The following is an 11,081-nucleotide window of genomic DNA, read 5'->3' on the forward strand; positions in this document are numbered from 1 at the left end:
TAAGGGGGAGATTTAATAAAGCTAGGAGAGAGATAAAACTAGAGATATATAGCACCAACCAATCAGCTCCTAACTGTCACTTTACAGACTGTGTTTGAAAAATTAGAGATAGGAGCTGATTGGTTGGTGCTATTTACCTCCGATTTTATCCCTTTCCAAGCTTTATGAAATCTCCCCCTAAATCACTTATATAGATAATGTATCAGTGACATCACACATTCTGCAATATAGAAGAAAATCCCGGAAAGTTTGTGTTTTTTTTTCTCCATAAAAAGATCATTAATTTATTCATGAAAAATGAATGCACAATAGCACTAATCAAACACACTAGTACATTTTAGTATAAAAGAGACATTAAGTTCTGGGATGACAAGATTAAAGAGAAATAAGAATAAGTGCTTGCCAGATGGATGCACACAACAATGGAGACCATGTATTCATGATATAGGCTCAAGTGCATCACATAGATTCACGCACCTGCTTCCAAAAGCATTAAGAAAAACTTCTATATACACACACAAAAAAAAAAAATATATATTATAAAAGAAAAAGATTAAAAAAACAAAAACAAAATCAAAACACAACAACACATTACCTTCCTAATATACACATATTCCTGCAAGGAAACAAATTAAAAAATAAAGAAAATATTTTTTTTCCTATAGCACCCTTCAAATCGGTATCCAAACAATCCTCTTTAGTCTCCTTCACTGAAGGTAGAACCTCAAGTTACCTAAACACTAGACATCCCTCCTAGGGATGAGATTTAAATGCACTATCACTATGCATACGCAGCAAAGGGCAAACTACCTATATTGCCCCTACTTAGCTTCCCTTGAACAAAGTGGTTTAGCCACATCACTCTAGAAGAGTATCACACCTGACAACTGAGTTAATGTGTGGGGAGTTTTACAATTACATTAGGATGTCTGGCCTTCACCCCCAACAGGGCACAGCACAAAATCCATACCTCGATACTCTGTGTTGAAGTATACAATGTTCATTAGAATTAAGTGAGAGATATACTGTACAAGGGAATAGTATCTGTACAAAGACATTGCTGCGCAGTATAATGAATAGTATCTATACAATGAAAATGAATATGTTGCACAGTATAACAAATGCGGAATATTACAAAGCATCTATCTTTACAGAGGTGTAGCCTGCAGTAATTCCCTACTGTGATCTTGACGCGGAGGTGAGTCTTTGTCCAAGAGGAAGTAGTTAGGAAATCACATACATTTAGGTGGTTGAAACAACTCAGTTATACTTTGTATTGCAACAGGTTGAGTTATAGTATGAAATATCCAAATATGTAGGACATGAAGCGCACTCGCTTCTGGAATCGATGTACATGACACAGGTGTACTAGTAAACACAGGTCCCTATGTATTCCCATATTTTAGATTAAATCACCATGGTCTCCACATGGAGGGCGTTGGAGGCTGAATCTCCGGGGTCCTGTCATTGTCCTGCACAGCCTCCATACCCCCCTTGCCAATCTCTGCTTCTTCCACATCAGAGCAGCTGTCATCAGATGAAGATCCCAGCAAACTCATGCCACATGAAGGGTCAGAGGTTGGCGAATCCAGTAGCACATCCAGGACAAGATCCTGAAGGCCTCCTTCGCTCAAAGGCATGGACTCCAGTAGATGATTGAGCAACTCAGCAGCCAGACTGGAGTCAATACCCGGACAGCTGGACACAAAGGTATGCACTTCATGCATGCACTGGATATACCCTGCAGCAAATCGCTCGCTGGCCTCACGCTGCAACCGGTCAGTCTCTGCAAAAAGAAGAAAGTAGGTGTATATATAAGACAACATGTAGATATTGGGGAAGGAACTGGAGAGCTTTCCACATACAGAAACCATTTGAACTTGAGAAAATAAGCCGGTATTATTACATTAGTACGGAACAAAATCCTCTGTGGTTGCGGTCACAGAAAATAGCAATGCATACTAGTGCAGTTGCAAACTGTGTATTGTGTGCTCTATAACTGTCTTATTGCACTACAAACACCCACCATCTGTTCTGGTCTGAAGAATCCGTTGCACGCGTTTCACCGTCAGCTCTAGAACCTCCGCATTCTCTATCTTTGATTGAAACTAATGAGAGAATACATTGAAATTATGATACAAAAACAAAAACTTGTGAAGCCATCTTCATCTCTTAAGAGCAAATTTTTGTGGCTTTTCTCTGTACAGCCCTTGGTGTACTACAAAGAATAGCAGGACATCAAGTTTACAATTTTTGAATTATATTGTCAAAGTTCATTTATAAGGCACCACAAGTTCCGCAGAGACAGGCACACAAGGGAATAATTAAACAGAACAACATACGAGATACATCAACATACAAGACGTGAGAGGAGTTAGTACAGTATACAATGCACTTTATGATTAGATTTATAGTGTTCTCCACTTTGGTAAGGTTTGGGCTGACACATCCATCACATATATTGAACATGCTCAGGCATTAATATTTCATGCTGAACACGCACCTCATTGTCAGCTAGGATGCCTCGCAGCTCCTGCAGACTCTCGTTTATCCTTGCCCTCCTCCTCTTCTCAACCAGAGGTTTCCTTGTCTAAAAAGAAGTGGAAAGATAGGTGTAATTGGTACAGGGACTCATTCATATTGGTAGGAAACATAGAAACAAATATATTTACAGGTGTACGGAAGCAGCTGTTAGAATCGGAATGAGAATGCCAGTTCAAATCCTGACAGAGGCAGGCAAGTCCCGTTAGAATCTGCTTGAATACATTTATTTTAAATAAATGCAGATATTGGACTATCTAGAGGGGTGGCAATCAGGAAGTTTAGCCTTAATTCTTGCAAAGAGATTATAATCTATAGAGAGCAGATATATTAATTTAGGCCGTTTTGCTTCCTTGAAACAGTTTTAGTTGGTTACCAGTTTAAAGTTTACGAGGGTTATGTAATAGGTTCTTAGATTAAGGAAGTTTAACGCTAAATTTACAGCAACAATTAGTTAAAAAGGCTTCAAATGTAGCAGCAAACTTGCTGAAATCACACCGGTTCCGTTATCTTGTTGGACCCTTTTACATAACCCCTATTAGCACATTCAACATTTTATAGAAAGTCCATTTTCTGATCATTAATTACTCCTCTAAGGACCATCAACCTAAGGTTCATTAGCTTCCCCAACAAGTCTCCTGACAATTCTAATATAATGTATTTTGCCAAGGTACAATCCACCACACTCATGCCCTTACATTATAGTTAAAGACACCTCACCTGGCGTCACACCTTTCACTATGTCCAAGTACACATGAAACCAGAATACGCTGGTGTTATACAGCAATCAGAGATGCTTTCATTTGCACTAAATATTGCTTAGGTTATAAAAATCATCAAGTTTGTCAAGTATGCGGTCTTAAAAGCTAGAACAAATTCACATAATTCAAGCCATAAAAATACAACCTTCCTTCCTCATAAAATAACAATAGTAGAAACACTATGGTAAATTAGCATAATACATCTGGCTACAGCTCTGTGATGTTTCAGTTTCAAAGCAGACAAAAAAAAACCAAGGAGGATTACATTCAACACCATATATGTACAATAAAGGTAATCTGTACATAACTACAGAACCAGTGTCTTATAAATAAAATAAATTGCTTGTGTGATTTATATGCCATACCTGGTACTATATACAATTTCAGGCTTTTGCAATGACTACTAACCAAACACCTCCTTTTATCTATACAACAGAGAACAACCTGTCTAATGAGGACTTCTACTTGTCACAAAAACATCAATAATTCCAGAATCATCAACATTCTAAATAACATTACAAGTAATAGTATGATAAAGCTGGCCTTACACACTGTACAGTATTAATCCCACAGCGACAAGCAATGTACACTGTCACCAAACATAGGTGGCCCATGCTAAATATAAACATCGCAATTACGTCCAGGTCAGCAGGCAATGCGTAGCGTATATCCGACGGTACACCTACAACCTCTGCCATGGAAATACAGCATACGTTATCAGTCATATGATGACTGATGGTCCCTCGTCTGCACAGATCAGCACATGCACAAGGCTGAACTGATCTATACAATCAGGTTGTGCGACTTATGAGGGATCGCTGCGAAATCACGCATAGAACACTGCAGACTGCAATATAATGTACACATTTTATATATGTACGCTCTATTCCGGCCACCGGAAGCCATCGGTCGAAACTTGCGCACATCTAGGCCTAGTGAACCTATGGAGCGTAAATGCGACTTCTCACCTGCCTGTCCCCCCGATCCATGGCGTGTGTGTGTACGGAGGATAGGAGGTTACAAAGTGTATGTGTGTATATGTGTGTGAGTGCAGGGCGATCTCTCACACCGGCCGCTCCCCCCGATCCATGTGACTGTACTCAACGTTCTGGGGCTCTTTGTGACGTCACAATGCGGCTGCTCGCACTTTCTCTATACCCCTTTTCTGTCTCATTTGCATGTGAATGACGTCACGTGGTATGCGGGCCAATGGCTTCTCTGTCCATTGTCCCCAGCGGCAGCTGCTGCTGTGTAAAGGCAGGAGGGGACAGAAATGCTTCGGTTGGAAGGGCCGCCCGCAACTCTTTAATATAGTCTTTATATATCTTGTGTTTAGACTAGAGGTATAGAATATTCTGTTTTGGCAGAACGTGTCAGGGGGTATTTATCAAATCTGAGAGAGATAAAATTGTGAGAGATAAAGTACTAACTAATCAGCTTCCAATTTACATTTTGCAGGCTGTGTTTAAAAAATGATAGGAGCTGATCGGTTGGTAATATATTTTTTACAATATTATCTCTCTCCCAGCTTTGATAAATACCCCCAAAAGGCCTAAAAACATTCATAATTGTTTGCTTTAAAGTTATTTCTGTGTTCTGGTGTATAATAAATCTTTTCTGGAAAAACAAAGAAAGAAAACGTACCAATGGGTAGTGTCTAGATGCCCTTCACCTAGCGGACCCTGACGTCATCAGTTTACTGTCCAACATCATTCCCTACTATCCACATGGACGTAGAGGGGGAATATAAACCTTTGGCGAGCGAAGCGAGCCACCGTGCCTGAAGTGCGGCGAGACCGCAAGGGGACAGATTTATTCTTTAGGTGACCTTTATGGCCATAGAAACGCACTTATGCCATCACCCTACGTCACTTCCAGGTCCTTAGGATGAAGGGGAAATAAGTTCAACCCAATGGGTAGTGTCTATCTGTTTTTAATGCTGAAGACGATTAGTAAATTAATTTCAATCTCTATGATTGTTATTGATATTTTGACACATGCATTATTATCGCACATGAACAGTTAGGGGTTAGGTTAATATCATACATATAATACTGCGCATGCACGATTAAGGGTTAGGTTAATATCGCATATGCACAGCTAGGGGGTAGCTTAATACCTAGCTTAATAAGCTAGGGGTTAGGTTAATAATGCGCATGCACAGCTAGGAATTAGGTTAATACTGTGAATGCACAGCTAGGGGTTAGGTTAATACTGCGCATGCACAGCTAGGGGTTAGGTTAATACCGTGAATGCACAGCTAGGGGTTAGGTTAATACTGCGCATGCACAGCTAGGAATTAGGTTAATACCGTGAATGCACAGCTAGGGGTTAGGTTAATACTGCGCATGCACAGCTAGGGGTTAGGTTAATACCGCACATGCACAGCTAGGGGTTAGGTTAATACTGCGCATGCACAGCTAGAGGTTAGGTTAATACTGCGCGTGCACAGTTAGGAATTAGGTTAATACCGCGCGTGCACAGCTAGGGGTTAGGTTAATACTGCACGTGCACAGTTAGGAATTAGGTTAATACTGCGCATGCACAGCTAGGGGTTAGGTTAATCCTGCGCATGCACAGCTAGGGGTTAGGTTAATACCGCGCGTGCACAGTTAGGAATTAGGTTAATACCGTGCGTGCACAGCTAGGGGTTAGGTTAATACTGCGCGTGCACAGTTAGGAATTAGGTTAATACTGCGCATGCACAGCTAGGGGTTAGGTTAATCCTGCGCATGCACAGCTAGGGGTTAGGTTAATACTGCGCATGCACAGCTAGGGGTTAGGTTAATACTGCGCATGCACAGCTAGAGGTTAGGTTAATACTGCACATGCACAGCTAGGGGTTAGGTTAATACTGCGCATGCACAGCTAGGGGTTAGGTTAATCCTGCGCATGCACAGCTAGAGGTTAGGTTAATACTGCGCATGCACAGCTAGGGGTTAGGTTAATACTGCGCATGCATAGCTAGAGGTTAGGTTAATACTGCGCATGCACAGCTAGGGGTTAGGTTAATACTGCGCATGCACAGCTAGGGGTTAGGTTAATACTGCGCATGCACAGCTAGAGGTTAGGTTAATACTGCGCGTGCACAGTTAGGAATTAGGTTAATACCGTGCGTGCACAGCTAGGGGTTAGGTTAATTCTGCGCATGCACAGCTAGGAATTAGGTTAATACTGCGCATGCACAGCTAGGGGTTAGGTTAATACTGCGCATGCACATCTAAGAGTTAGGTTAATACTGCCCATGCACAGCTAGGGGTTAGGTTAATACTGCGTATGCACAGCTAGGGGTTAGGTTAATACTGCGCATGCACAGCTAGGGGTTAGGTTAATACTGCACATGCACAGCTAGGAATTAGGTTAATACTGCGCATGCACAGCTAGGGGTTAGGTTAATACTGCGCATGCACAGCTAGGGGTTAGGTTAATCCTGCGCATGCACAGCTAGGGGTTAGGTTAATCCTGCGCATGCACAGCTAGGGGTTAGCTTAATACTGCACATGCACATCTAAGAGTTAGGTTAATAGCATACATGCACAGCGGTCGTCTGTCTGTGACCTTATGCAAATGCCGCTACAAAGCTCTTCCCTGCTATACATCCGTGTGTCAGAATGTGCAAGGGCTGAGACGCCCACGTTCAGCATCTATAGATGCTGAATTACCTTCTGGTGCTTCCTTAGGTTGCACCTTTGAAACTTGCACCAGCCCTATGCTAGATGCAGATTCTCCCTCTGTGTAAGACTTCCAATGTGAGCGGTTAAGCGTCTGTGTACACAACCAGATCAATGACACACCCACAACACTCACACACCCATAAGATGGTCCAAGCACATTTTCAATACACTTCTCCATGTGTGCGTCTGACATCGTAACTGCGATTCTCGATCATGAAGCATGGCCTGGGTAGTGTAAAATGCTCAACTATGCCCGACATCAGAATCAGGCCCAAAGTGTGATTGCCTCCAGAGTTTACCAAGGTAGGTGCAAATGAATGAAAGAAATTACTTCTTGTTATAACAAGCCTTATGTGTCCCTCTTTGCCAGTTATTCTTTTTAATAAGATACTGAAACAGGTAAAAAACAGAAACTGCGCAGTAAACCAAAAGAGCAGCTATATCAACTCCCTAGAAGATAAACACAAATCTTCATTGGCAATCTCAACACGTATTCTGGGTGTGGGTATCAGCACTAGATTAGGAAGGATGTAGTGGATATAAGTATAATAAAATACTGAAAATGTATTTATATATAGATGCAAAAAGACATACTGAATGTGCAAATGGCAAATGATACAATGATCCGTATTGGTCACATAGAGAGAAACAATAAGTATCCTTATTCAACAACAATGTTGCCATACAGAATGAAATCACATATTAAAATAAGACAATAGTCCATATAAATGAATAAAGTGACATGGTGCAATATTATAACTTCCTTTTCCAACTGGGATCCTAATAGAAGAAAGTGACCCAGTGCATTCAATTTCTGAATATGCTATTCTCTCACCCCTTTGTGGTGCTGCAGTGGGCTAGCCAGATAAGGCAGACAGTCCCAGGCTGGAGAGCTCAGCACCACCGCAGGAGATGTTTCCAACCACAAGTCCGTGGGGGAGTTCCAATCCGCTGGTGTGTCCTCCGTGCAACGCGTTTCGGTTCACAAGACTTTTTTCAAGAACGGGTGACATACATCTTAGAGATGGGGGTTTAAATACCCCTGATGTTAATCCGTTTCTGTGCTGCTTTCTGTTTCTAACTTCCGCGTTCCACATGCGGTCCACGTGGGATGATCACCGGAAGTGACACATGTTAGTCACACCGTGTCATCCGGTTCTCGTTGCCATCTTTATTGTGAGAAATGTTCCTGGAAGTCCAGGAATGGTGTATATCCATTTGTTTCCTCCTCAGCTCAGATGGCAACCAGTGTTCAAAACGATCGCCATCTTTATTTTGGGCAAAACTTTGGATGGTGTTGTGGACTTCTTTATAGGATGATATTTCAAAACGATCGTCATCTTTATTTTGGGCAAAACGTTGGCTGGTGTTGTGGGATTCTTTATAGGATATTTCACAATCTTTTGTTGTTTATTGAGAGCAGTATTCTCCTCTCCTCCAACCTTTTAAACTACTTTGGATTCCCACAGAGTCTTATCCTATACCAGAGGAGAGGTTTTCCATGACGAGAATCCTCACGTTATAAAACATGTAAAATGAATAAAATTTAGAATGAAAAAACATTATAAGGATACATGATTAAATTAGTCTAAAAACCATTTTAACTCAAAATCAACATTGTGTCCCATATGTTTCAATGAGTTTAATTCAGATATCCACTTAATTTCTTTTTTAGCTAATATTTTTTCTATACTTTTATTTTTCCAATTAGCTTTCACTTGTTGTATTCCCAGAAACCGTTTGATCTTACCTTCACATTTTGCATGTTTACGGGAAAAATGTTCTGATAGAGGGTGTGACTGACACCAGCCCTGTACTAATGTTGTAAATGTGTTCTGCTGATCTAATTTTTAGGGGTCTGGAAGTCTTCCCTACATAATAGAGTCCACAGGCACATTCTAACATGTACACAACGTTATGTGAGTGACAGCTGATAAAATCCGATATTTTATATTTTTTACCATTAGCCTCAAATTCTACTACTTTCCTCTTTATATTAGGTTGGGTAGTGGTTTTACACATAAGGCATGCTCCACATCTGTGGAACCCCTTACTACGAGTAATTCTGGTACAGGTTGAGTCTCCCATATCCAAATATTCCGAAATACGGAATATTCCGAATTACGGAATAATTTTGGCATGACTGAGATAATAAAACCTTTGATTTTTGATGGTTCAATGTACACAAACTTTGTCTAAGGCACAAATTATTAAAAATATGGTATAAAATTACCTTCAGGCTGTGTGTATAGGGTGTAAATGAAGCAAAAATTTATTTCATGTATGTACACAAACTTTGCTTGAGCCACAAAATTATTGAAAATATTGTATAAAATGAGCTGCAGGCTATGTGTATAAGGTGCATATAACCAGGGCCGAAACTAGGATATCTGTCACCCGGGGCAAGGCAGTAATTTTGCGCCCCCTCCCTTCCCGTACCTGGATTTTGTTCTTGCTCCTCCATAAGGCAGTGCACTAGTCAGACATCCCTGGTATAGTGACTTACATTATTCCACACACCATAATGCCCATTACACATTATGCCACACACTGTAAATGCCTATTACCAAAGTGCCACTTACATATTTGCCCGACACCATTTTATGCCCCACAGTAAGGCTTCTAATTACTTTAAAATTACCTGCTTGTTGTCAGGGGTTCCATGCTCGTTGCCAGGGGGTTTATGCTCATTGCCAGAGGGTTTATGCTCATTGCCATGGGATTTATGCTCGTTGCCAGGGGGTTTCATGGGAGAAGATGCAGCTTTCAGCATCTTGTCCCGGCACTTGCACTGGCCTAACAGACACTAGAGGTCCAGTAAGGACCTCTAGCATCTGTCGCCTCCTTGGATGGCCGTTTTCTGACTCTCCAGTCCCCAAGCCACTGTGAGTCATCCCTTTTTCACCCCCTGCATTCCAGCACCCGGTGCACGTGCACCTCTAGCCCCCCCCTAGTTGCGGCCCTGATATAACACATATATGCATTCTGTGTGTATATTGGGGTCCCATTCCCAAGATATTTCATTATGATATGCAATTATTCCAAAATACGGAATATTCCGTTATCCAAAATACCCCTGGTCCCAAGCATTTTGGATATGGGAGACTCAACCTGTAGTATTATCTTGCAGGCTACTCCTCACTGAATGATTTTTAAGGGATTCAGCTTTTTTGAAGCCCACTGCAGCACCACAAAGGGGTGAGAGAATAGCATATTCATTCTGTATGGCAACATTGTTGTTGAATAAGGATACTTATTGTTTCACTCTATGTGACCAATACGGATCATTGTACCATTTGCCATTTGCACATTCAGTATGTCTTTTTTGCATCTATATATAAATAAATTTTCAGTATTTTATTATACTTATATCCACTACATCCTTCCTAATCTAGTGCTGATACCCACACCCTGAATGTGTTGAGTTATTATTTTTAATAGACTCTTGCTCTGCAGTTAATGCATAGTTGCCTACCTTTGGCTTCTCCTCCCTGGGAGAAGCCTTGGTAGGAGAAGCAGGTGGGCTCTGATGGGGGCGGGGCCTGATGGGTCGCGTCATTCAGCCCCGCCCCTTCACGTCAAATTGCCGCGATTGGCTTAACTTTAAATATGGGGTGGGGCTAAATGATGCGATTCGCTGAGAATCGTGTCATTAAGCCCTGCCCCCTACACGGGGACCCGCGATCGCCGTGGAAGTTTTCCCCATTCTGCCCACTTCACTAGGAAGTGGGCAGAATGCGGGAAAGTGCCTACCCTCCCGGGGTTGCGGGGGGTTACCCGAAAAATCAGGAGCCTCCCTCGAAAAACCGGGAGGGTAGGTATGTATGAGTTAATGAGATAATTTTCCTCACATTTATTGTCTATTGACATTCAGGGAAAATACACCCCAAGGCTATAATTACCTTTAATGTGTACTTTGTCCTGCTGCCATTCCTTTTGATGTGTCTTGTAAGTGCACTATTTATTGTGAAGATTACTAAAGTTTAAAGCTGCAGGGGGCAGTCACTGTTCTTGCTTGTAGCCTTCAGCCGGGGCATTGTCCCAATAGCACAGAGCTGTGGAAAAGTACGAGCATTTACAAAGTTGTTTCCTCTGTTTTGGAAAC

General features: G+C 41.6%; 1 protein-coding gene across 1 annotated transcript; it reads right to left on the reverse strand.

Annotated features, from left to right (window-relative positions):
• Window positions 1-269: 269 nt before the first annotated feature.
• LOC148534375 (transcription cofactor HES-6-like) lies at window positions 270-4,463 on the reverse strand. The gene is made up of 4 exons (XM_088466816.1): window positions 4,271-4,463; window positions 2,504-2,590; window positions 2,027-2,108; window positions 270-1,786 (listed from the first exon to the last, which is right to left on the reverse strand). The coding sequence occupies exons 1-4, from the start codon at window positions 4,289-4,291 to the stop codon at window positions 1,413-1,415; spliced, it is 564 nt and encodes a 187-aa protein (XP_088322942.1). The 5' UTR covers window positions 4,292-4,463; the 3' UTR covers window positions 270-1,412.
• Between the last annotated feature and the right edge of the window lie 6,618 nt (window positions 4,464-11,081).

Source organism: Taudactylus pleione, unplaced genomic scaffold (genome assembly GCF_031769625.1).
Source record: "Taudactylus pleione unplaced genomic scaffold, aTauple2 ptg000066l, whole genome shotgun sequence".
Classification (NCBI taxonomy): Eukaryota; Metazoa; Chordata; class Amphibia; order Anura; family Myobatrachidae; genus Taudactylus; species Taudactylus pleione.

What these genes read in the sequence shown, in the direction of transcription:
- LOC148534375 (XM_088466816.1), bottom strand. Translation starts at nt 4,291, where the DNA reads ATGGATCGGGGGGACAGGCAG. An exon ending in TGGATCGGGGGGACAGGCAG is followed by an intron (nt 2,591 to 4,270) that starts GTGAGAAGTCGC and finishes ACTTCTTTTTAG; the next exon opens with ACAAGGAAACCTCTGGTTGA. An exon ending in GCATCCTAGCTGACAATGAG is followed by an intron (nt 2,109 to 2,503) that starts GTGCGTGTTCAG and finishes TTCTCTCATTAG; the next exon opens with TTTCAATCAAAGATAGAGAA.